This window comes from Lepisosteus oculatus, chromosome 7, assembly GCF_040954835.1.
Source record: "Lepisosteus oculatus isolate fLepOcu1 chromosome 7, fLepOcu1.hap2, whole genome shotgun sequence".
Taxonomy (NCBI): Eukaryota; Metazoa; Chordata; class Actinopteri; order Semionotiformes; family Lepisosteidae; genus Lepisosteus; species Lepisosteus oculatus.
The window spans coordinates 54,779,661-54,807,200 of record NC_090702.1 but is presented as its reverse complement, the minus strand read 5'-3'; the positions used below and the strand labels follow the sequence as shown (position 1 = coordinate 54,807,200).

The 27,540-nt window shown below is 42.3% G+C and overlaps 1 protein-coding gene across 3 annotated transcripts in view; it reads right to left on the bottom strand.

The window, feature by feature from the left end:
* Window positions 1-795: 795 nt before the first annotated feature.
* Window positions 796-27,540, bottom strand: part of igf1 (insulin-like growth factor 1) — a 32,695-nt gene continuing 5,950 nt past the window's right edge. For 2 of the 3 annotated variants that reach the window (XM_015351933.2, XM_015351935.2), the window contains 3 exons: window positions 11,330-11,511; window positions 8,147-8,182; window positions 796-4,412 (listed from right to left, as the gene is read on the bottom strand). In XM_015351933.2, the coding sequence (XP_015207419.1) occupies window positions 4,362-4,412; window positions 8,147-8,182; window positions 11,330-11,511 (269 nt within the window). In that variant the 3' untranslated portion in view covers window positions 796-4,361. The remainder of the gene's footprint in view (window positions 4,413-8,146; window positions 8,183-11,329; window positions 11,512-27,540) is intronic. The other variant, XM_006633061.3, reaches the window with a different exon arrangement.

The window sequence follows — 27,540 nt, the reverse complement described above, 5'->3', positions numbered from 1 at the left end:
GGTTTGGCATGGATGTATATTTGAGTATCATCAGCATAGAAATAATAGTTGAGGCTATGTGATCTTAAAAGTTGACCAAGTGGAAACATGTAATGCTGAAAAGTAGGGGACCCAGTATTGAACCCTGAGGAACACCAGACTTAACGAGACCAATTTCAGACCTAAATCCGCCAAGAGAGACAAAGTGACAGCGATCAGTGAGATAAGACTAGAACCATTTGAGAGCAGTGTCGGAAACTCCACAGTCTCAAGACGAGAAAGTAAGATGTCATGGTCAACAGTGTCGAAAGTAGCATTGAGATCAAGAAGAATGAGGATAGAGAGAGAGAACCAGAATCAGAAGCTATTAGAAGATAGTTAGTGACTTTGACTACTGCTCCTTACCCTGCCTGAGAGCACTTTTGCAAAGTGTCACAATAACATTGCTACAATCAGCTGGATGAACTATGGCCTCTGGATCCCCATATGTCGGGTAGGCATGCTAAAGACTTAACTGTCTATGTGACCGTCGTGGCTCAGCGCGGGCTCATGCCCTCCAGCCCGCCGTTTCATCCCACAACACCTGGGGTGCGAACCCGGGTCTCCGGCGCAACGCAGCAGGGAACCAGCCCTATGAGCTAAAGGAGACCTCCCCCCCAGCCCAGGCAGCTGAGGTCCCTGCTACGCGCAGGGAGGGCGATGACGTCACCGTGTCCGAACTAACTCCGCTACATCTATATGTTTTATATATGTGTAGTTATGGAGGATATTCCCCAGGAGTCATGTGCTGTTTTGTTACAGAGACAGGAAAATAAATCAGACGAATGGACAATTTTTATTTATTTTTCTGGACAGATTTACATTGATTTCTTAAATGGTATCTGTCAATAAATGAGAAGTACTTTCCTGTTTGGGCATTTCCCCTTAGAGGAGGTACTGTATCCCAGTAACCACGTCAATGGTACCACGTATCCCAGTAACCATGTCAATGGCACCACGTATCCCAGTAACCATGTCCATTCTTCTTCCAGCATTCAGCCATCTGCAAGGCTTAGCGAAAATGAAGAAGTACGAGACTGGACCTCTTCATGTGACAGTTATGTGCTTGGCGCTGAAAAATATGAATAATGTTTGTAGTATGTTACATAACTTAGAGAAGCAGTGGTTGGGTTTGTAGAAGGTTGCTGGTTCAAATCCCAGGTGAGACACTGCTGCTGCACCCTTGAACAAGGTTCTTCACTGGAACAGCTCCAGGAAAATACCCAGCAGTGTAAACAGGCACAGCTGTAAGTCACTTTGGGAAAAGGCATCAGCCAAACACAGCAATATAAAGACACAGGGCAATGAGTTTTCATATTTGTTTTAGAGCATCTGATGAGAGGATTCTAGGCCACATCTGAATCCGGCTTGTCTTTGCAAATGGGACTTCTTTTGCAAATGTATCACTAATATACAGAGCTGACAGGTTGTTTGCATTAGAGGAGCTCTTGGGAAGCACAGATAACACTAGCAGTGAAGTATTTCTAACAATCTATTTTTTTTAATCCTTGTTATTTTGGAATGTAATACGCTCTTTGGTTTTAACTTAATTCCAACCTCATGGCAGAACTGTACGGTTGCTATTTGATGCTGAGGTGGGATGATTTTATTCTGGGAACGTAGATAAAATGAACACAAATGTATTTACATAAGCAAATAAGCATGGCTGGAAAGGTTGAGAAATATTGAGCTTGTCATTCCTAAAATACGGTACTTCAATACTGCGCACAGCATACATGAGTGTAAAGCCCTGGCTGAAACATCATCATCGATGAATAATGCAGTACACATTTTAGGACAGGCAAACAGGATAACACTGAATTTCAACACCTTAGCAATAATGGAAGGTTACAGTTTCACAGTGCTTTTGATCAAGTCATTTGGCATCGGGATTAATACTGAATAATTAAAAAACAGTAGAAAAAATAGAAACTTGGGATCACATCAAGAGACGTTTTTTCCATGCATTCACAGATTTCACACAAATACTTTTGCTCATTTACACTCCTAACTCATTGAAATAGCTTACAAATAATAATAATAAAAAAACTATTAAAAACTGTGGCCATAAGCCTGTGCAAAAGGGAAGACTTCTATCTTGTTAGTTTTGCTTTTTACTGGTTTAGTCAACCCTTGCAAGTAACAAACTACAAAATAGCACCATTATACAGTGGATAAGATTTCTTAATATGGTTTGCTATACATGTACAATGATAGTAGAACAATGCATAAAATAACATATATGGAATATGATTGATTATACACAGATACAAAAAGCATTTATTACCTGAAGGAAAAGGTCTGTGTGAGGTTACCGAACATTACATGTGTTGGGAACACTTTTGTGAAAACCTTCACCGCTTGGCAACTGTTCTCCTCGACACGCTCAGGTTTCACTGACCCCTGGCCTTCAGAGCTACTCTGGGTGTGAGATGTTTTCGGAGAGGAGACTTTGTGCCTGCAGTAACGGCTTCGCTCATGGTCATTGTGGTGTGCGACCCAAAGTGGGAAAGGTAAACTGTTATCAATGTTGAGGATTGCGCAAACACTACAATACTTGGAAACTATAGCCGATAGCCAAAGCTGTGGTTCAAAGAACAGGCATTTTGAAATTAGCAAAAACATTGTCCACTGGCATTTTCCAGAATGATACATGCTTTATGATAGGATACGTGGGATGGCCTTGTATATTTTTCCAGGAAAAGCCTGTTTTTTTAGGATGAAATACCTAAAAGAGCACTGATTCCTCCATAAATGCACAAAATAAAGGAGGCAGGCCAGGTTTACTCAATCATTAATCGACTGGCTCCCGCTGGGCACAGTAAAAACCTCGTTCTTCAACATTGTGCTGGAGCGCTAACTTTAATCCTTTTGTTTTGAAGTCTCGTCCTATGAAATGCAGCCAGTTTCTACCTGCAAAATGGTGTGCCTGTAAGTCGTCAATATTGGGGTTAAATGCTGCTGGTGGGATAAGGTTAGTTTTCTGGGTCTTTTATTGAAAGGTGTGGAAAATGGTTTTGATCTCTACAACGAGTACACAGCAAGTATGGGAGACAGCTGTAATGTTCTGGTGTCCGCTGGCCCTAGTGAGCAGAGACCCAAGAAGAAACGCACTCTTTCACATTTTCGCAGTGCACATCTGACATTTAAATTAAAGGGTTCTTTTCCAGCACTTGGGGGGAAATTATGCACCCAGTTTTCTTCAAAGTGCGGAAGCAACTTTAGAGCAGGGGTAATACAGGCCACAAACAATTTTCTTGACATTCTGTTTCTGTTTTCACATATCCCCTCTTGTTTCAACACAGTCCATGGACTCTTTTGGACTGTGGTACAGCATGAGAGGTTACAGTAAATTGTCTCGAAGGAAAACTCCTTCGCCAGCAAAATAACTGGTGTGACATCTTAAGTTTACCTAAAACTCTGTGGTTGTTTGATGCATAGGTGGTGCCAACACATTGTTTGTTCATTCACATTATTTAAGAAACATAGCATTCAGCTGCTCAGAGTTTAAGCTTATTACAAACCCATGAACCCCTGGCTGGATGTTAAAATTCAATTACAGTTCTAGATAGGCTGTGGTCCTCACATGAAGTCAGTTTACCAGTCATGTCTGTATATATCCACTGCATGACAAAAGCATCTAAATGTGCCTTCAACACATTTGACATCTTGTTACATTTTGTGATACACTTGGTATTCTCAGAAACAATCTGGGGATGAATTCATAAAGCCGTGTTACTACCACGTTTTTTTTTAAACAGAGAAATACATTTTCATTGTGTAAAGCAAAGGTTGCTCGATAGCCCTCTGAAGGGGCTGTCTCCAGTCACTGTCTAATGTGATAAACAGCTTGGCATTGTAAACCCCCTATTCCTCCCTGTATTCTTGCATAAAAAGAAACCTGCTGCGGGATGTCCATTATATAACCTTTGAGAAGCCAGAAATACATAGAGCAAGTTTTATTCTAGGACTGTTGCTCAACAGGACAGTCTAGGGCCCACTGCCCAACAGCTTTCCAGATCCAAACACAAAAGAGTAAAGACACTGGGTTGTCACGCCCAGCTCAGACCTGCAGCAACCGTAGCTTATCCAACACCAGTCACGTCAGTGTGCCAGAACACAACCGGAACTGAAATATATCTGGGACACAGGGAGGCAGGGGGAAAGTGCAGGAAACGCAGACCGATAACTGGCGCTCAGTTCCCAGGAGCTACATTGGCCTGCTGTGTTCGTAGGGCGCGTATGCTCCTCCTTTCTATGACATACAGTACGCATGGCATGACCAATGTATGACCACACCCCTCGTTCTCCCATTCCTTGTCATGCTCCTGGGCTTTGCTCTTCTACATCCGGTAGTTCCTGTTGCCTCGGCTTGAGTTCTTCAAATGCACCTCCTAAAATAAAAAAGACAGACTGAATGTAATTGCTTTCCGTCCTCTAATCGCACAGGATTACAATAATCTGGGTCACAAGAAGAACCATGGCCTGAAAGGTTTCTTCTTCGCCGACGGACAGCACTTAAGCATTGCGGTTACTCGTTTTCTTTAACACGCTGTAATATATTCCTAAACCCGCCAAAAAAAACCTTCCTCTGTTCATATGTGTTCAGACAGATATCTAAAATGATTAACTTGCCAAAATGCCTTAAAAACTTAAAAGGCTACTGATGATGTCACTAATGACTTCTGCAGCAGCAGAAGGAATTCTGATGTGTCCTTTTGTCTGGTCAGCTAGAAGAAAATAAAAAAGATTACAGAAATGAAATATGAGGAAAAAGCAGGAATAACTTTTCAGGCATAATGCTGCATTGTCTTGTGAATATACGACATGAATCTGATATTGTGTAGACCTTAATCTGGAATATCACTTTTATGTCAGTCATGATGGACAATGATATATCCTGCTGGTGAGCCTGTTAGAAGTGATGTGGAGACCTGCACTTGGTCACATGCTTGGGCTGACTGCCTCTGCTGAGTCCTGGCATGAGAGAACCAGGAGACAATGTCCCAACCAGACTGGCGTCTTGTTTGGCCTTGTGCAAAAACAATAATAACAGGAAAACACTCCAAAATGCCACCAGGGCGATGGCCTTTGGACATCGGGGGAAAGATTGCAGCCTTAGTGCCAGAAACACTCACTGTGACAGCTCTACAGCTAGTCTCAGGAGACAGACAGACGTGGCTTTAAGCTGAGTGGATAAATATTTCCTTATAGAGTGGCTTTAACTTCTCCACTTCATACGTCAAAACTCAGTTTGATTAAAAGATTTAATGCTGAAAGATTTAACATTTAAAAAATGATTCACATTTAACCCAGAAAAATACAGAATTTTTAGTGAAATGGATGTTCTTCCAGACTTCATTGACCCCTATCCTATATTGAACTTTAATATCCATACTTATTGTACATTTGTGCCAAACTTTGTGCACATTATTCAGCAGATATTTCAGATTACTGTGTAGTCTTCTCTTCAATGGTCTGAGTCCCTCTGAGCCTGAGATCTGTTTACAAGGAAGATCTGGCAGGGAGAGTGTGGCAGTAACCTGACTTTTATTCAAGTTGTGATAGGTGACTTTCAGACAGGTCAGCTACAGCATTACAGCCTCACACAGGGGATCTCAATAAAAGCCTAAATAAAGTGTTTTGTTTTTCTATAGTGATTTACATTTGTATTAATTTATTCAGCAGGACATGTTACTGAAACCTAGTGCCCCACCTAGGACTTGAACCTGTACACTTCTGGTTATTAGTACAAGCTCTTACCCCCTCTTACCCCCTGCTCACAGGCTCTGCTACTGATTAACTGCTGCACACTTCCACTGTGAAAAGTTTAAAATCTTCATATAGGCTAACACACAATGAGCATTAAAAGACACATATCATGTTTAACTGCAACATATTCACAGTTTTTAGCAGTAAATTATCAGTAACAGGCAAAGTGAGAGTTTATTGAACCAACAGAGCATTAACATTTGTCATCAATATGACATCAACTCTGAAAGCAAACATGTCACAGGATAGTGGGATGTGTGGACACTGTTTGAGGCACTACGACCTGTACATCTGGTTTGGCACCAGTCTGCAGGTGCTGCTATATGGGATATATGAGTCTGTGCACTGGTGTTTGAGCCCTAGATGTTGCACACTATTGTGACTCATCCCACAGCTGTCCAATGGGGTGGAGTTCTGCTAAATAGGGCATTCAAAGCAGAACTGTTACAACATCCTCACCCACAGGAAGAGCACTGTTACACGAGTGCTGTCCTGCCCGGAAGTCAGATCCCAGGACTTGATCAACGTGACAGCATGCAGGGTGATCGCCAACAGTCACTACAAGTGGAGTGGAGCAACTAGAGACTCCAGTCCAGATTATCCTACAGGTCTGTTGTTCACAACAGCTGGCATCATTCTGCCCACCTGCACAATGTTCACAGACATCCATCAGTCCCGAAGCAAAACCATAAATCATCGCTAAAGAGGACTGGTCTCCACTGCCAGCGAGCCCAGCTGTGGTCACTTAGTCTGGCCTCCTATAGTCCGATGGCACAAAGATGCTGTTCTCTTGATAAGCAGGGCATTCGTTTTTCTCCTGAATTTTTCCATTTTGAATTTGACCACGCTTGACACAGAATAGGTTAAACGCCTGTGTCGAGGCAGTGCTCTGACTTATTAGGGGATTAAGTGCCTGAAAACATTTTAATCAATATACAAATATTGGTGGATGCTGCACACTGGTGGTGGTGGGGAGTCCCCATTTTCAGTACAGAGCGTTGAGTGGAGTGTCCAGAAAAGTGCTGTATAAGTGTAAGCAATTATTAGTTATTATTATTATAATTTATATTTCTGTGGTCATACCAACATAAACGTAGTGATAAATTTCTTTTGATGCTCAGCATACATGGAAGTCTACAGTAACAGCCATCAGCTTTCAAGTCTGTTAACTTGCAATGACAAGCACTGCAGTTCCATTAATAGATTTCACTTTTCCAAACTGTCCAGGAAAAAGCAAGATCACTTTTCTTAAGAGCACGCCATACAGGTGGGAATTCAAGACAGAACCTCTGAGCTCATACTTTTCCTGAAACACTGTGTTAACTGTCATGTTTTAACAGAAGCAAGCTTTTACCATTATAGTGAAGATGTAAGCATGCTTGAGGCTGCCTTCCTACACTTTCCTTTAGGCTTTATATAAGACTACCAAGAGGACTGTTGTCTTGATTAATGGGTTTTATTCAATCCACATGGGGCTACGATGAACTCGGCACAGAAAGCTGAGTGGATGAGAACTGCCAATTTGCAGTTTTTTGAAAGCATGGTCTTGTAGATTCAGAAATGACCAGCTAACCTCATGAGCAGTAGTAATAACACATAGTCTTGGCGAGATGCTTACAAACTCTAGAACATACACACACCTACCCAAGACAGTATAACATGAAGAGCAATGACCAGACATAATTCAAAATATCGACTATCATGTGAAAAAAGACAAGATATGAAATTAGCAAAGGATCTCAGGACTTCTCATTGGCCAAACCAGCAGAGGTACTAATTGAATCATAGGGTCCAGTTTGTGACCAGGATTCCCCAGGTAGTGACACAATTGGCTGAGTGCCACTAAGGTTATGTAGGCCTGTAGTTTGTTATTATATCCTTAGCTTCCTCCACAACAGTGACTGGCCAGACTCCTCTGAAAGTGAGAAGTCTAATGCCTGCAACTGATGATAGCTCTCTGAAGAGCGCTGTAGATCACACAGTGAAAAATGATAGATGAAAATGCACACCTCCCATGTACACAAGTGCTAGGGTTGAGGCATTGAGCTGAGCTTAACAATTAGCAATTCACATTTGGTTATTCAGTTGTAGAGGAATTACTCAAGGGTAACCTTTACTACAAAATAATTCGATTTCTGCAGGTTTTAGGCAAAATAAAAACTAAAAATGCAATATTGTTTTCTAATGCTTGTTTTTTCACCTGTGTTGCTGAAATCACATGCAAACCCATGCAAGCATGCTGTTGAATATCAATAAAGACCTCTCCAGCATACTATGCATGCTTCAACACCACATCACAGCATGCCAGACTCCGTGCATTAGGTTTCTACTTGCATCTGCCTGGAAAAAGACATACCTTGCAAGATGGGTGACTATTACCAGATACATTTTTCTGTAACGAAATACAAAATGACAGCATTTGCATGTGATAATTTTAAAGTTGTGGCACTCATAGAAAGACGAGAAAAAAAAAACTTTTCAATATACAAAATCATTAAGGAACAGATCTACCCCCATATTTCTAATCAACCATTTCTTGAATAGTTCACAGTGTATTTCAATTTGTGGTTAAGGGCTGAAATTCTGCCAGTTAACACCTGAATGATATACAATAAATAACTTGATTTGATTAATGTAATCAATTTGGTTGCATGCGGCTTAATTAAAGAAGTCTAAAATAGCAAATGGGTATTGAAGAATGGCCTTAAAAGCTTACAAAAACACAATATTTTCTAAACACCAACAGGGTAAATGGATCAAACTCATGGTCTACTGGCACCACAAGATATTTTGGACCTTTTCCTGACCTCTGCAGGCCTTGAGGGCTAAGAAACAAATCTACTGATGAACAAGGCCCAATGGGAGATCCATTGCCCAGACGAAATAGTCTGTGTAACTTAGCTATTGTGTTATTTTTGGGGTTTCCTAACTAATGACACAGCTATGGTACGATCCACCTATGGGTTGTTCCAAGTGTGACAACTCAACAAAAAGCAGCAGAAATCAGCATATGGACACAGGAGGAGCAGAACCCTACAGGCTAAAGGTTCAGAGGTGTCTCAGCAAAACACAGAAGCCTTGAGACTGCATGGCACATGGACAGGCCTGATGGGTATGACACCAGGCACCTGGCACATGGACAGGCATGTTGGGTGTGACACCAGGCACCTGGCACATGGACAGGCCTGATGGGTATGACACCAGGCACCTGACTCATACACAGGCCTGTTGGGTATGACACCAGGCACCTGACTCATACACAGGCCTGTTGGGTGTGACACCAGGCACCTGGCACATGGACAGGCATGTTGGGTGTGACACCAGGCACCTGGCACGTGGACAGGCATGTTGGGTATGACACCAGGCACCTGGCACATGGACAGGCCTGATGGGTATGACACCAGGCACCTGGCACATGGACAGGCATGTTGGGTATGACACCAGGCACCTGGCACATGGACAGGCATGTTGGGTATGACACCAGGCACCTGGGACATGGACAGGCATGTTGGGTATGACACCAGGCACCTGGCACATGGACAGGCATGTTGTGTATGACACCAGGCACCTGGCACATGGACAATTGTCCAGCCTCCCAGAAAGGCATGTATTGTGCTTAGCAAAGCCACATGGCTGAGAAAACTAAAGTTTCAACGAGGCACTGGAACACTTGGACTGGTTGTTTCCTGGCAAAGGAGAGCCAGGAAATAAGGTCTCATCCAGATTGGTGTCTTGTTTGGCCTTGTGCAAAAACAATAATAACAGGAAAACACTCCCAACTCCCAAGATCACAGCCTCAGCACCAGGAATGCTCACTGTGACAGCACAGCAGCCAGACTCAGGAGACAGACGTGGCTTTAAGCTGAGCAGATAAATATTTCTTTATAGAGTGCTTGACACAGCCTTAAACACAGAACCTTTTACAAGTCTGCTTCATACACCAAACCTCCTACAGTTGCTAAAATCTTTAGAAAAAGAAGAAGAAAAACTTTAGAGTGGAAGAAGCAAGAAATTGCTCTGAAACACATGTCCTTCCTGCCATTATTCCTGACAGGTTTTCAATGTGTTAATAACATCTAGTTCCTGAGACAGCCCATGTTTTTGGTTTTAATTCCAAATGAGTTATTTATCATTGTGTTAATTGATGTTATAATTGATCTGCTATCTACTTTGACTTATTTACCTGTTCTTGCACTCAGTCCTTGGTTTAATAAATAACCAACTTCACTAGTGTTATTCTTCAGCACACAGAACTTTATGTGGTTCTTCTCATCTTGTTAATTAAGAATTTTCTCCCTTATTTCTGTCTAAACACTAACATTAACAGACACAGGTGGGAAAGACACTGTATCAACTATTCCCACAGTGAGAGTCTTTATGTACTGCCAAGGTCCGACTGATTATATTTCAGGCAGGAGACCTGAAAGGGGAAAGATTTGAAACTCACAAACTGCCACAGGTCTTTTTAAAAGTGTAAAAACAAATTTCAGAAACATGTCTCAAATACAATACTGAAATAAATTTGCCTAAAATTAAGAACTCAGCTGGGCAAAAACAGAAGACAGAGGTCCTCCATAACTAAACACCACTGATTCAAAGGACACTTAAACTCCATATATATTGTCCTTCATTTTCTGTATCAGCTGAGTTTTCAAATTCAATGCATTATTCATTCATTTTAGCATAGTATGTTTTTAAGGGTGTAAATTGACCCAACAGGACTTTAATGTTAACCTTTCTTCAGGGTTTGCCTGTCTAGGAATACTTGGGGGTGAGAGTGGGAAAGGAAATGGACTTTAATCCTCACTGAGATAAGAGACCTTTCAACTGACCAGGTCAGAGTCATGAAGCAGGGGCTTGAAGGTTGGGGTCAGTTCTTGATTCTTCAATTCTTTTTCTTTAATATTCACTGAAGGGGAAATGCAGACTGGTCTGAACTGGAAACTGGAATTTGCGATGACCTTGCCGGGGTTTTCTGTCAAGACTGGCTGTAAGATCTTCATCATACAGATTTCTGACAAGGCCATGGTCTATAATCTCATGTGAGAGACAACACCTTCTACCACACGGTGCCCTGTCGAAAGACTTTCCAGTCTGAAAGTCAGAGGGACACCTCCTGGTCGACCAATGACCAGTGTCTAATGGAAAAAGTCCCTTTCAAGCTCATTTCAGAAGACCTGACAGGGTTTGACTTAAGCACGGCACGTTGCCTGGCCCCAGTTAGTGCTTGGTCTCCTCGACAGGAGTCTGGGTTTTGAGTCATTGCTCACATAAGCAATCCACATAAGAAACATGAGTTTTCATCGCTCTGGTTGTATACAGTCATAACGTATTTGAAAACATTAGATTCAAGTGTTTTCTTGCTATTAAAAGTGGTGTATTGTAATGAGGATGACAAATACTGGCTCCATCTACGAGCAGACATGGACTTGAAAACCAACGCGCTGCTCTTCAACGACAGCGAGCCATTGCGGCTTCAGCTGGGAGCCAATCCCAGTCCGCCCGCGGGCACCCGGGTGGCTGCTGAAGCTGGACCTACCTTCTGCGTCTTGGGCACGTCCGTGTGGCGCTGAGCTCGTACGGACCGGGCCGACTTGCCGGGCTTGACCGGCGCACAGTACATCTCCAGCCTCCACAGCTCACAGCTCTGGAAGCAGCACTCGTCCACGATGCCGCGATTGTGGGGGCGCCTCGTGTTGGAGCCGTAGCCGGTGGGCTTGTCTGTGGGGGGCGGGGAGGAGGGAGAGAGAGAGAGACACAGATTCGTACACTTTCACAGCCACTAGTGCAAACGCCCTCTCTTTACGCTGAGAACAGCAAGCAAACACTTTGACATCCTAAAGCTATCCGTGGTTCTCCAACCTTCCCTCACACGTTCAACCTAGAACACCGGCTAGATCCTGGGTGTGTTTATGCCCCAGAGGGCCTTATATCATTTGTAATTGTCTCAGGTTCTTAAAAACACCCCTGGCCAAAACTAAGTATTGTAAAAAAATATCTGTAATATTCCTTGTTGAGACTGTGATGGCATCTTTGCATTTGATTTTACCGCTGTAAATTACGTGTTGCAATTGACAACACGTGTCGTACCTTGGGCTGTTTTGATATTGGATGCTAACATACTTCAGACAGAGGGTTTTTCATCCCTAAGAGCATTACGCCACTGCACCTGCCTCTGAAGCACAGCCCACACCAGGCTGACACACAGCAGCCCCACTGCACTGCAGGGCAGGGGGAGGGATGCGTCAAACTAAAGGGAAACCTGAGGAAGACCGAGTGTACGAGCCCAGAGTGGAATTAAACCTGGACATCTTCTCTTTTGAAAATCTGCAATAGCCAAAGAGTCAGAAACTTGGTTTGACATCTCATCCCTTAGCTGTCACGCCCCACACTCTCCCACCCAAACGCCGTTACATTCCCAAACCCACTGTTTCACAATCTCAATCCTAATTGAACCCATCACATTCCCACATGCACCAGATTCCACAAATTCTCACTCCCGAACCAATTATCCAACCACGGCCCTCTCCCTTCAGTATTTAAAGCTTGTTTAGCGGCTGAGACCTGGTGAGATCAGGCTTCAAGATGATAACCCAGCTTTAGGGAATAGTAGTTCAGGTGGGTAGCTGTGGCAGCATGCATAGGCTTCAAAGGAACAAGTAATAGGTTTATTCCATGCTGAAAGAAAACACAACGTTTTGGCTGTGACTCACACCTGACATCTGAAGAGGGCTCCATGGTCGAAACGTTGTTTTCTTTCTTCTTTTTTTTCAGTACGGAATACACCTATTACTTGTTCCTTTACTGCTCTAGGGAGGTCAAATGCAAAAAGCTGCAACTTGGAGACCCTTTTATTCGGTGAGGACTTTGTTAGGTATAGGAGTTGAACCTGGCAACCTCCAGGCCTGAGATCATACCTGCCACGACTCCACACTGCTATTGTTGCCAATGTTATTCTGTGTTCTGTATTTCTATATCCTGTCAGGTTTTTAAGGAAATTCATATATCACCTTGAGTACAGGCTTCAGCTAATTAAAAATAGAAACACTATTCACTACACTTCTTCAAATTACTATTATTCTCCTTTTAGTAGATTTATATCTGTAACTGGAAATTTGCAATGTTTGTAGCTCAATGGTGAATTCAATTGCATAAAGAGAACTATTTTCAAGGTATGACACAAGAGCAAGAAACCATTTTGCCCTTTAGCTACTGTATTTTTAAACAGTTTTCAAAAGCAAATTTTAAAAATTCTTAAAAGCCTCATGTCCCATTTTATATTATTCTCAATTAAACTGTAGTTCCTGCCAAAGCCTTAAATCAGACTGACAGATGTGAAATACTCAGCTTTTATTTGCTGACTCAGTTTCTAATTTCAAAACTTGCCTTTTTGATCAGAACCCTGTTTTCTGTTGTGCATTTCTTTAGAACATGAGTAAACGTCAACACTATTGTGCCCTAAGAACTTCAGCAGTCCCCTAAAAATATACAGTACATCCTCTCTACTGCCTTTATGTGATTTGTAGTTTCCCTGTTACCCTCACATGTAGATGGCAGTAAACAGGTTAAGTTAACTTTTGAAATGATAAGGAATGTTGACTTTGTAATACTGAAGCCTCCAAGGGTTCACTGCCTCGTGATCACTGCTGCAGTAGCAGGAAATTAGTCACACTTCAACTTCAGTGACAATACAGCCAGGCTGTTAACCTCCTGGGTTACAACATGAGACAATCATGTTGAGTAAGGATGTTGCTAGGACTGGGACAGGAACTGAACCAGTGAGTTATTCGCCTATTGTGAAGCACTAATACCCAGGTGGACCAAACATAATTCAGAATTTAACTCTCATGTGGGGCCAGAGCAACAGGGTTAAACATACACTTTTTCAAAAGAAACAATTGAAAGACATCAACAAAACTGTGAATTTGTGAGCTGAAATCCCCTTTGCTTGAGGTGGGATTCTGCATGAACTCTGTTGAACACCGGCTTCTACAGAATCACTCCATTCAGTTGCTGATGTTAGCAAAATAAAGCTACATGTGTCTTGATAGTTGATACTGCCTTAGGCTGGACATTTTACAAACTCTCGGCACCCCTTCCTATTGACAGCTGAGCCTGGTGGACGTCACTGCTTGCTCCATACAGAACACAGCAACCACTAAGGGCTGAAGCGTGTGGCCACATGAAACAGCCTTTCACCCAAGGGGGGTATCCACCAGGGGCGATACGGAGAAGAGTGCGATAAACAAGAGCCTGTGGGCGACTTAATTAAGCCCTGTACGCCCCTACTGAATACACCTATTTTTAGAAGTTCATACATTTGTTACGAATAAATTTGGCTTTCACAGCTGTGCTGGAGACCAGTAAAATGTGCTGTGAGCAAGAAAGTGAGTATCAGCTTGGCTAAAAGACTGTACATTTGCTCAAAATGGATCTCATCCATTGACTCAAAGCTACACAATAACTGCCCTGTGCTCACATCCAGCCCCTTGGCTGACTCTGTGATATATGGATGGCGTTAATGACACACATTTCTTTAGAGTAAAATTTACAGGATATCACATTGCACTGTGCGGACCCTTTTTGGCAGTTACTCTCCAGTGAAGGACGTCACAGTCGCCCGATGCTGAAAATATCATGTTTTACTTTTCAGAATTCCTATTCATTATCCACTAGCCTGTCCAGCAGGGAAAGGCCTGACTCCTTTCCTTTTAATAAGCTCCTAGAGGAATGAGGGCCACCTTCAGCCCCAGTAGGTATAGGAAATACGTCCTATATCTCCAGATTAATAAAGTGCTAAAGTTAGTAAACGCAGTCTCTCGGTTGCTGCTGTCAAACAAAAACTCACCGCCACAGCTTCTTGGTTGCAATAAAAAACAACTGAAAAAGTTTCAAATGAGTCAGCTGCTTCATTATAGCCTGAATAAGGTGATCTCTCCTCGTCTAGAAACAGTTCTCATGAGGTCTCGGGAACAAGTTCTGCCCAACATGAATCCATTCCCACGTGAGACAGAATCAATATTAACAGAGAAAGCTCCAAACACAGCTCCTCCAAAACAACAGTTTTTTGTCTCCACTTCCATCGTCTCTCTCATTAAAATTTCATAGTCTTCGATTGACAGTATACTGCATTATGATGTACTGAGCACTTTCTATATCCAGTTTACACTGCAGAAATGTCCTCACAAAGTTCAAAGTACAAATTCAGTTTTATGAACTTGGTGCTATTTTATATAGGGGTAAAACACCTCATTTATATTTATATTAACACATAATATGTCATCATTCTAACAGTTACCTAGAAAGGTTCTTTGTCATATTATTCAGATTACCCACAGTGTTTCTGTACCTAACAAATATGTGAGAGAATATTCCCAACATTGGGTTGGTCTACTGCCAGGAGTATTATAACTGCATTTGTGTCATCAGATGTACTAGATGTTAATAGAAGTCTATGGACAATTGGGACCACTCAGTCCACCACAGTTGGTCTATGTGCAATAGTTCTGCACGAGATGTGCACAGCGGTTACTTGGATTCTCATCGGCTATATTTCACTTCCTGTTGTTGGCTTTTAAGCTGCCAATCACTGCCCTGAAGGTAATGTAAACTGACTGTTCTGCTAGCCGAGCTGATGCCTCCAGCAGTACAGCAGATGTACGGGCATCAGCAATCATCCCCCCCAGAGAGGTCACTTACAGTAAATCAGCCACAGCACAGCACTGGTCTGCGACTACTTTACATCTAGGAATCTAGGAATCCATGTGCTGGGCTGTTCCTACATGAATAGATCACTCCGTTGGAACATAACATTTTCAAACACTGCAAAGGAACAAGTAAAGGTTTATGCCGTGCAGAAAAGAGAAGAAAAGAAACACAACGTTTTGGCTGTGGAGCCTTCTTCAGGTGTGAGGCTCCACAGCCGAAACATTGTGTTTCTTTTCTTCTCTTTTCAGCAGGGAATAAATAAACCTTTACTTGTTCCTTTGCAGCCTACGCCTGCTGATGCAGCTCCCTACTTGAACACACTTTTGTTCTAATGTGTATTGGTGTGTGCATATGGACTCATTAGATATTAGCTTAAGTAAATAGCAGAAGGATAAAAAGATAAATAGCTAATAGATGATAGCTAATTGCTAATTGCTAACTGTCCAGATATAATATGGGCTGCCATAAAGAAAACAAACATATGAGATACCATATACTCCTAACCTCATCCATGTAATGTCCAACGCCCACTACACTGGACAACAAAGTCTTCACATTTTGCTAAAACTAGAGGCAAACAAATGGTACAATGATAAGGATCATTATAGATCACCTTTTGAATTGCACACAGTTGGTCTCAAGGACTCAAGGATCACACTCACATCTGTAATATTAAGTTCAATCTGTACAGTTTTAATTGATATTTAAAGGCATTTGCATTTTTGTAGACAGAAATATGCAGGCTGGCTATTTAACATAAATATACAATGCTGTTAGGTAAGATAACATGTACAACACAGAAGATCCCAAACTTCTCAACTTGTCAAGCTCATTGGCTTGAAAACATATGGGTAGCTCTCTCTCTCAAAACCACTCAGTCTTTCCGATTCTCTGCCACCATTTCCAATACAACACGAAACACAGCTAATTTTAGACAAACAATCTCAGCCTACGTCCAACTGATAACAGAGATGAATGCCAAAACACCCCAAAGGCTGAAACATGAATTTAATGAACTCAGAAGACTCAGCTGAGCACAGGCCAGGCCCATTCAGAGGGTACTTGGAGTCGCTGTTCTGTGTAATGTGTTTCTGACTACTTGAAAATGATGCCCTGTTGTAAAACAGAGCAATCCCTAAACAGCTGGCCAACAAGAGCTGGGAAATTGCTAAGCCAGTTGTTGCTCTCCTTAATTCCAGAACAGCAGCCCGAACCAAAGGCACATTCTCAAGAAAAGTAAAAAACAGAAGGAAAGAGACAGCTCATTCAAGCCTGAAATTTGTTCATTTCCATCTCCACTGAAATTTTCATCAATGTACGAATTAAGAACAAAGTGGGAATAAATCAGAAATGAACCTATGTTTATGGGGATCCCCAAACCTCATGGTTAATGGTTTAAGAGCTTAACAAAAAATCCTCATTTTAGCAGCTAGCAATTCTGCATCAGGATTTAGAAGAATGGACCCCTGCAGATTTTGGGAGGTCACTGGTCCTCCAAACCTCCTCAACCTGCTACAGTATCTAAGAGATAGTGTTCAGCATCCGAGTCGATGTGAACTTTGGTCACCCTAGCTCCCCACCTCCAAATACACGCACACACACACACACATCCCTCCTGAGTGACTTATAAAAGCACCATCTCCATTTACAACTCCCATTCGCCCGGGACACTTTTGAAAATGAGCTATACAGCTCAATAGGCTTTCCCTGTTACCAAATTAAATAATAATAATTTAATATGGCATTTACAAGGAGGAAATGCCTTTCCCTTTCAGAGTTAATAGCACTTGGCTAGAAATGCTGCCAGCACTGACAGAGAGCATTAACTTCTGGTATCCACTTGCCTGGTCGCGACAATTTGGGTTTGGATGCAGAAGGGGACCTAACTCTGAGAAAGACGCAGCCCCTGACCACAAGCCCTTTCCTGCACTAAGTAATTACAGGGACCACTGTGTTTGTGCCTTTCAGTTTTCCAGGAAAGCACAGCGACACTCTGCCCTGAAGATTATAAAGCCTCCTCAGGCTGTTCTTTGAGCAGCCTGAGTACTTGATGTTGTGTAGCGTATTCATTTTATTTTGTTCTTGGGAGAACCATTTTAAACTGTGTTAAGGTTTTGGATAAAGCCACCTTTCATCCCTGGGATAAACTGTGGGGTACCTGTCACTAGAGGCGAGCACTAGACAACAATCTTTCACTGTCCCTGTGGGGAGCACGTGCACTGTTCCCACTAGGGAGAAGGCATGTACACATCTACTGTAAGCGCTTACCCACGCATCTGCAGATGCAGAGAAAAAACAAGTCTTTACAGAATAGGTTTTACATTTTAGACGCTGTATTTGAATAACATATTTGATTTATGTATTTACAGAGTTGGGTGGTTGCTTCTATGTTTTTGCAAAAATGTGAATTGTGTAATTCAATGCCTTCTATAATTGTTCAACATAATTGAATAATTTGGGTTATTTTAAAACCCAGCCATCCATCCACACTTCTGCCATGAATGCAGAGAAGGCCCTGCAGAGGACTAAAGACAATACAGCTAAATATTAAAAACAGGTTTAACTATTGTTCTCATTGTCCAAACAAAGCAGGCTGAGTGTAGAAAAAAACATTAGTGTACTCAAAAGCATATGTTTGAGCCAGAGTTTATGATTATGCAATTAGACAGCTTGTCGCTAGCCAGTTTTCTGTGATGTGGGCAGATTTCTTGGCTTGTTTTCCACGCCTATGAGTAAAGCCCCACAAATTAACATCCGCTGTTTCTCAAAATAACCTGAAACTCTGCCGAACAAACAGCTGGAGCTGAGAAACTAATCGCCTGAAACAGATTTAAAACCGGTGTATTAGGAAGGATTATTGCTTCTGATCCCCGTAAACAAAGGTTTGTGTCTGTGAGCTTTTGTAAACAAACTTGGAAAAATACTTTAATACAACTGGCAGGCATCCGTGTACAAAATAAGATTCCAAAGCAGCTCGCTGATGGCGGCTTTGGTTTCCAGTTTTCATTCCAGTACAGTATTCTTTCCATTGAATGGCTGCAGAATCCATTTGAAATAGTAGGAAAACTGGGACAGCCCGCAGAGAGCGACAAGTTTCATTCAATTTGCCTGCTTCAGTCGGGGAGGAGAAAAAATGGGTTAATTAGATCTCTGCCCCCATTCCTAGGGTGTCAGCTCATGCACTGTCAAGCCATTTCTGGGATTAGAGCGAACCTACTCTTCAGCATTTCCTTCAAACAAAGTCAAGACTGCTATATATTTCCAGGGAATCCTTATGAGCCATCTAAGGTTGTGGGGCCTTTCCTGCACAAGTGGTATGAATTAGTGGGGGACACCAAGGGGCCTGTGGAAAGTGCTTTTGTGTGGGACCGTCCAGGAGGCGCGAGTGGAAACGGCCAGTTTAACGGGAAGGGAGAATGGGAAGGGATGGCGTTGGTGCTGCAGGAGAGCACTGCCATGGGAGGGGGTCTGGAAAGAAATGCGTCCCAGTCCGGGGCTAGCATCCTCCGTGAGTCACTGCACCACAGAAATGGGAAATAATTCCAGCTATTCTGAGGGACCCATGCGATCCTCAGCAGGAACTCACCTTGCCAACACGGCAGAATTTACAAGCCTGGGACAGAGCACAGCACTGGAAAACCTACAGGCTCTGCCAATAACTCCCAGGCGGAAGGTTTACAGGTTATTATTATTCATTCTTTGAAAAAAGTCCTTTCTGGAAAGGTCTGGGACGATGCAGGTACATTATCAGTGCAATAATGCTCGGCAATCCTTGTCACAGATACTGTACTTGATAAACAGAGAGTTTCCTCTTTTGGAGTACCGCAGCTAGCATACAGCTTTTGCAAGCACATCGTGATTAATAAAACGTAGGTTCTGGAATTGGCACAATATAAAGCCCGCTGAGTGTCAAGGAGTTTACAGCTCTATGGAGGCTGTGAAAATTCTGGAGACCTGAAAGCAACCTTTTTCTTGTTGGTACAAGAAAGTGTTTATAGCCAAACTAGGCTCCTTATACCCTTTAACAGGAATCATTCAACATCAACAGACAGTCGTGATAAGAACAGGACAGCTAACAATTTAACAAAATTCAATTCTGTCACAACCAATTTCCCAATAAACACACACAATACAGCAGACAGGCCAACTTTCGAGCTGGGCTTTAAAAGAGAGACCAGACTCTGCAAATATCTGGAAAGTGAAGAATGTGCAAACTTGCTGAAAGTCTGATTTCACTCTTTCCTTTATTAAAAATCTCCAAAGCTTCTTCTCAAGTTAGGGAAACATGGAAAAATACAAAGCCTCTTTGAAATGATTTAGAAATCAATGTAGGGGAAGGATACGGTGAGCAGCACGGTGGTGCAGTGGTCATCATTGCTTACTCGCAGCACGGGGGCTCTGGGTTCAATTCGTGAGGTTAGATCTGCATGGGGCTTGTATGTTCCCACTGTGTTCACATGGTTTCCTCTGGGTGCTCTGGTTTCTTCCCACAGTCTAAAAACATCCTGGGTGGATGATGGCCTGGCATCCCCTCCAGGTGGTAACTCTCTATGTATGTGTGGTGCTTGAAAACTAAAATGTGTGGATATTGTATATCGATTTAATGTTTTTAATGTAATGTTTGATTCATTCACACTCAAGTGGCTTGCACAAGTGGCTCTCACTTGCACGTGCATCACTTAGAGACTTGATTGCACAGGTGATGAAACGACCAGTTAACCTGCTGCTCATCAAGCCTGGTGGATACAGCCTTCAGCCGCTGGTATGTGGGAGGCTGGATTACATCACCTCAGGTGGACCTGACAGTTGTGCCGCCAAGCTTTGTTTGGAGCACATGGTTTTGGACAGACCACCCTAATGGATGTCAGTGTGTTTGGAGAGGCTGTGCAGAAAAGCATGCTAATGTACCAGTCAAGGGGAAGGCCCAAGTGTAATGGTCTGGGCAGAAGTGTCTAGTCACTATAGATCGACACTTTGCTGTGATTGATGGCCACCTGACTACACAGCTACTAGACAATCCAAGCCCTGGGACTGTTACTGCCCTTCCTGAGGATTCATCCCGACCTGACAATATCCCAGCGGGACAAATTATGTCCTTGTGCTGTTCGTGTAACAACAGCTTTCTTGGGCAATGGCAAGGTGACAGTTCGGTTACACATGACCCTCCTTTCCGGACTTCCGGGCCACTCCACAGCCCTGGAATGAGCTGGGATGACATATGGCATCTAGGGCTCAGAGCCCAGAGACCAGACACATGCTTATCCAGGCTCTACGAGAACCAAGTCTTTTCAATAAAATGCCAGTGCACCTGCTACAAAAAACTATTGCCGTTTCCCAGGAAATAACATTGTGTGAGTCTGTTGCAGTTATAAGTGATTGGTTTCTTTATGACCCACCCATACACACAGAGATGAAGCATTGTTAATATTAGCATGCTATCAGCTGCTTTAACGCCTCGTTATATGTTACACATTAAAAAGCAAACCTGCAAAAGTCCTTTGCTCAAGGAGCTCCTTTTGTCACCCCAAAGAATTGAAAAACAGCAATAAAAATCTGTAGAATGCCAAAGGAAATGTGAATTGCTAAGGAACACATACAGTGCTCCAAGTAAAGCAAACATGAAAATCTGGTCACCGCACAAGTTTCTTCTGCCCTGCTGCAGCCCTCTGCCCTGCGCTAGCTCTGGCATACTAGAATTTGTTCGTTTATTCTATCAGGAATAACTCTTTTATTTTCCATACATGAATATTCATTAAACAGGGATGGACTGGCATCCCGTCCACGGTGTATCCTGTCTTGCGCTCAGCGCGTCCCAGGACTGGGGAAGCGTTTATTGGATGTGATGTGATGGTCTGTATCCATTAGAGAGACACAGATGATCAGTCGTTTGGAAACTACCGATGATCAAACACAAGGCTACTTGGTAGTTCAAGTAGGAAGCTGCGTCAGCATGCATAGGCAGCAAACCTTTACTTAAGTATCGGGGGATACTTATTTCGGGGTATCCCATGCAGTGGACATGCATTCTTAGTTTAAGCCTTTCTCCCAGATCTAGCCATGCATTAATTTATTTATAAAGAGGCCCTATATATTTCTTTATTCCCATTATATTTTGAAACTAACAAGCTTCAAAAAACAGTTGTGGAGTATTACAATATGATACTAAAGCTTGGACACAAGAGGTCAGAGGCGCTCACCTGACTTGATTACAAAGCACTCAGGATAACAGGCTGCCTTGTTTGCTTCTGTTGAGTAAAGTGTGCACAGGAACCATTGACTGGGACAATGGTGAGTATGTAGCCCACAGAAAATCCTGATATTTGAGACATGCAAACCTATGTACCTATACTATGTACAGTATATGTAAAAATAAGTACCACCTGCAAAATAATTTCAGGGTTATTCAAACTCTGAAAAGCACAAACAGCATTCCTTGGATTAATTAATGGGGATATGGGAACAGGTGGCAACAATACTTTTTTTAAGAGTAAACATCATGTCCCCATAAGCCATTCCAAAGCCTTTGACCCAAATTACTCAGAGCAGTCCAGTGATTTAACATCATTTTTCATCCAGACCATTTTGTAAAACACCACTTCACGTTTGTTATAATACAGGATTTGGTTTCAACAAACTGTTGTTTATTTCAGATGCTTATGAATTAGAAGGATGTTTTTGACGAGATCTCCCCGCAGTACAGGGCTAAACATTTGCTATCTGAAAGCTCCCAAATAGAAATGGCAATAAGAAAATTACATTTCATATATTTTGACCTTTCTAAGTGACAGGGGAGAAAAATCACCCCTGGCTTTAGAACAGCCTCAAATAAAAAAGGAGAAGCTTTAATCATTTGGAATATTCCTTTAGAGGTTCATTAGCTTACCAACAGTTCATCTTAATGAAAGTTCATAAGGAAAATAGTATGAAACTGAAATTAGTTTAATTCAGCAAACTAAATTCAATTCAGAATACCTCCAAAATGTTAGAATTGTCTCATTTTCAGTTAAGGTACTACTGTATATTAATTTTGGTTGAAGATAAATCATATATGTTTCCCTAATCAATCTCAGGGAATAACAACATCCCTGCAACCTCTTACTTTAGCATCTGAGTTGCATATAATTAGTTTGACTTTTAACTTGGTTTCCGAGAAAAAAAAAATTAACCAAAAATTTGATTGCCTTTAATAATTATAACTGGAGCCGTCACTTTTAGATGATTCAGTCTATTTTAACATTTAACAAGACATAATAAGATTTCTAGTTCATACTAATAATTGGAAAAACTGACTATGGTTTGGGCTGGGTAAAACCACATTTCGTTTCAATAAAACATTTTTTCCACTGTGTACTATTTCAAATTCGTGTCAAGGTAATGAAATCTGAATTTATAAAATCTAAGCAAAGCAGCTTTTACAATGATATGCAAGCTGAACTGACGTATTCGTCTCCTGTGATGCTCATATGGCTGTAGGCCTGTCACCTGGAAGGCTTGGCCAAGGTTGGTGTATTGGATAGGGTGCTGAGCTTGAAGGTGAAAGGCTGTGGGTTCAAATCCAAACAGGGCTCTGCTGCTGCCCCCTTGAGCACACGCGGTTCTGATAGAATGCCCTACTGCCAAAGCATTAGCCCACAGACCGACCAGTGAATGAACTAACACTGGACCGAAAACAAAAGCGAGGAACATCCACACTGATACACTACTTAGTCTCTTCAGAATATTTAAAGGAATGAGGGGACTTCTAAAATAACACCTAGGATCACCTAGGATCCATAAGCAATCTTCATGTCACATTAGGGGGAACGGCAATTTCAAATGGAGTCTGATCAGGAAGAATGGCCATAGACAAGTTCAATCGGCCTCATTTGACCTACATCCTAATTTCATTACTGATGTCATTTCCTCCATTTAAAAACAATTATGAATACTATAAATCAGCCACTTCTCTCCTTTGTATTTGTCTCCGGTGTCCCTCCTCCACCCCTCCTCCCCCTGTGCAGCTGCCCCTTGGTCACTCCTCTCTCTGCAGGGGCTCCCAGCCTCCTCGTCCTGTGGCCAGAGGGCTGGACCTCAGCCAAGCAGGTCATGCTGCAGTAAATATACTGCGAATAAAAAACTCAATAAACAGTGTTCAGTTCTCATACTGTATCCCTGTGAACAGCACACTTAAGTGAGCAATCTAAGACATACTTATTTTTTATTCAGTGAATGCAAATACCCCAAACCAGAAGATATTCCTCCTGGATGCGCAGCATTGTGTCTCTCTGAACATGTGGATATACAGTGGGGTGAAAAAGTACTGTAAGTACACCTCCTTAAGATTGATTGGTTTAACACATTTAGACATATTTGACCTTCGCTTAGTCCTCACCACATCCTAACAGTAGATTAAAATAACCTCATGTCACAAATAACACACAAAAAGTCTACTTTGTCATTCTTTTTTAAAAAAAACAGTTAGCATTCGATATCTTTATGTGACAAAGTAAGTGCACCATCTCAGTAAAGAGGGTATGTAGAATCAGGTGCACTAAGACGTGCAAATCATCTCTATATCAAAACAGAAAACATTGTCAGTTTGGTCTTAAGCACTCTGGTTTGTGGTAACACATTGTATCCAGATCAAAGGAAATTTGTGACATTGTTTTAGAGAAAGAATTGTTGCTGATTAATCTGGGAAGGGATACAAAGCCATTTCCAAACAATATGAAGTCCATCATTCCACAGTAAAAACACGGTGGGAACTGTTGACTGTTACCAATCTCCCCAGGAGTGGCCATCCTACCAGGCTCTCTCCAAGATGTGACCGTGTGATGCTCCTAGAAGTCTCCAAGAACCCCAAAGACACATCCAGGGATCTACAGGCCTCTCTTGCTATGGTAAGTGTCAGAGTTCATGACTCCACCACCAGGAAAAGACTGAATACGAATGGCTTTCATGGAAGGATAGACAGGAGTAAACCCCAGCTCTCCAAGAAGAACATGTGCAAAACAGCACTTGATGGAAATATATCTGGAACAATGTGCTCTGAGCAGATGAGTTTAAAGTGGACTTAAATGCAAAAATGTGGCCATAATGCAAAACGTCATGTTTAGAGAAAACCAAACACTGCCTCATATCAACCATCAAGCATGGTGGTGGGGTGATGGTTTGGGACCTACTTTGCTGTCTCAGGATCTGGATGCTTTAATATCATTGAGTCTATCATGAACTCCACACTATATTAGCGTGTTCTTGAGGAAAATGGTAGACCATTTGTCTGTCTGACAGCTGAAGCTGAACTGAAAGCAGAACATTCAACAGGATGATGATCCAAAAAACACAAGCAAATCTTCAACAGAATGGCACAAAAATATATAAATCGGGATTTTGGAATGGCCAAGTCATAGTCCAGACCTAAGCCCCATAGTGATGCTGTGGAGAGACCTGAAGAGAGTTGTGCATACAAGAGAGCCCTCAAACATCAGGACTTCTCCCAGGCAATATGAGAGAAGGATCAACTCTTAAAGGAAATGTTTAATTCAAGTTGTTGGGGTGCCACAAGTGATCAAATCAAGGGTGCACTTTCTTTTCATACAAAGATACTGAATAATGGGCGATTTCTAAAATATGTAATGACAAAGTAGAATTTTTGTGTGTTGTCAAATAAGATTAGTTTTCTCTACTATTAGGACTTATTGGGTGAAGGTCAAATATGTCTAAATATTTTAAACTATAAAATCTTAAGTGGCTGTACTTACTTTTTCACCACACTGTAGGGTTAATGCTTGCAGTGGTGGAGGCTGGCTCTATTCTTGTCCTTGTAGGCTACAGTATAAATTCCGCAGGTTGAAGGTAGGGGTTTTGCCACAAGGAACTGATTTGCGGTAGAGATGTGGCCTGCATTGAACCATGTGGACATCCATTGATCTGTGCCCTGCATGCACTTACCCCCTTCCCTTTGTCGGTTACAAAGCTCGGCTGGAAGTACTTTTGACAGCTTTAGAAGTAGGCCAGTATGGTATACTCTGCAGAAGGAGGTTGTAATGCCTATTATAACTATGCCTGTCTTGATGTTTTAATAGTACCCATTTGCAATGTAGATGTTAAAGTCCTTGGCCGCATGTGCTATGACCTTTCAGAATTCAGTTTGGTTGACACAAAGAATGCTCTCACTTTTGGGAGTATGAGTTGTAGTTATTAGGCACTCACAAATCATATAACACACAATAAGTAGTGAAATCCATCAGCAGTTCTATGTCATTGTGGTTATGTTTTTACCAGATTTGGGAATGGTAATGGCTTTGTCCATTAAGCATGTCTTCTAAAATGTGTCCAGACAGATTACTACTTTTGCAATGAACACAAACACTAGGACCAAGATATTTTTGCAAACTTGAGCGAGATGTAGCCAGCCCATAGCCCACTGCCTCTACATATTGTAGGCCACTCAAGACTCGCTTCATTTCTGTGACGTCAAAAGGGAGCAATGCTTTTGTGATTTCTGTGATGTTGGCAATGTTGTCTCTGTTCATGATGGATGACCTATCTTGCTTCAGTCTTGCTGAAGAAATGTTTTAATGAAATTTCTATTTGTCCACATCATCCACTCCTAGTTATGTTTATTCTTGTAATATCAGTTTCTGTAAATTCAATGGCCATGAGTTCTTATTCCTTATATACTGTATGCTTGTTTTTCAGCAATTTGTGAATGCACCACAGCCTGCAATTGCTTAGAATGCTGCAACAGCAGAGCTAGATGAGGAAAATCCAATCTCCTTGGTTTTCTCTTTATTCGGGAATATCTGGGGTGAAGAATCAGATGATTTCCATATCTGCACAACCTTGGATGTATCACGGATAAATAAAATAGGAAACAAAAGTGATAACAAGAACAAGTAAACATGGGTGGCGATCAATGGGAGCTTAAACGGTGGACTCCCGGTCCCTTGATCACCAGTCTGATTTAGAACAGAGGATGTGTTCAGCACTGAGTCAATATTTCAGTAGAGACAGACTTGTTTAGGCCTTGTACAGAAACCAGTCAGAAATCTTGACCAAATGAAAGACAATTTGTGTTCAAAGATTTTGGCTTTCTGCAAACGTGTTAAACTGTTGGAAACACGTCTCCTTTCTTTCATTCCCATGGTGTGGTGTGTACTCTTTTCCAGAAAGACAGCCACGTGCTTACACAACGTAAACGGTTAGCCTTTGTGCAGGTCTCCACGCTACTTCGAAGTCATGAATCAGACTCCAGCACATCCAGCTAGATAGAGAGAAAATGAGCTATTCTGCTGTTTCCTTCCATTTTATATGATGTGCAGCATTAAGTGACTCAATGAGATGGATTGACCGCATCAAGATTGGCTGATCTTTCACATTCCACTCTTTTAGGAGTGATGTGCTGTGTGCATCAAGGCATGAGATGTAGAAGGGGTGAGAGTGGTGAGTCATGCTGTGCAAGTGGCTTTATCAAGAGCACCACAACGCTGATTGGACTGTACACCCCTTCTTCAGATACACTCTGGATGCTGTTCTTAAGCCAGTCAGATGTGTATCTTCCTTGGGCTGTTGATGGCTAGAAAGCGGCAGCCAAATGTTCACAAGCAGAAACTCATCTAGAATTGGGCACTGTGGCCACTTAAGAACTGATCCAGCACAGGTCTGGTGAGACTGATCCAGCACAGGTCAGGTGAGTAACTCCAACCGCGTCCTGATGAATGGAATATTCCTGGCTGGCTGGGATTGTGCATCGGGAAGACTGGGATTGTGCATCGGGAAGACTGGGGTTGTGCATCGGGAAGACTGGGGTTGTGCATCAGGGAGATATCCTGTTGAGAAGCCAACTCTAGAAGCTCTTCTCCATCACTGTCTGGGGCTACATGTCCCCAGTCAGCGCCTGTCATCCGCAAGACTAAGACAGCCATGTGGAGGCTGGCTTATATTCACTGAAACAGCTGAGCCGTACGGTGTCACAGAACATCGATGACGCTGATGACAGGGAGACGGCATCAGCGATGATGGACTGCTCATAGGAGGCATGGCTGCCGCGCTTTCCACAGG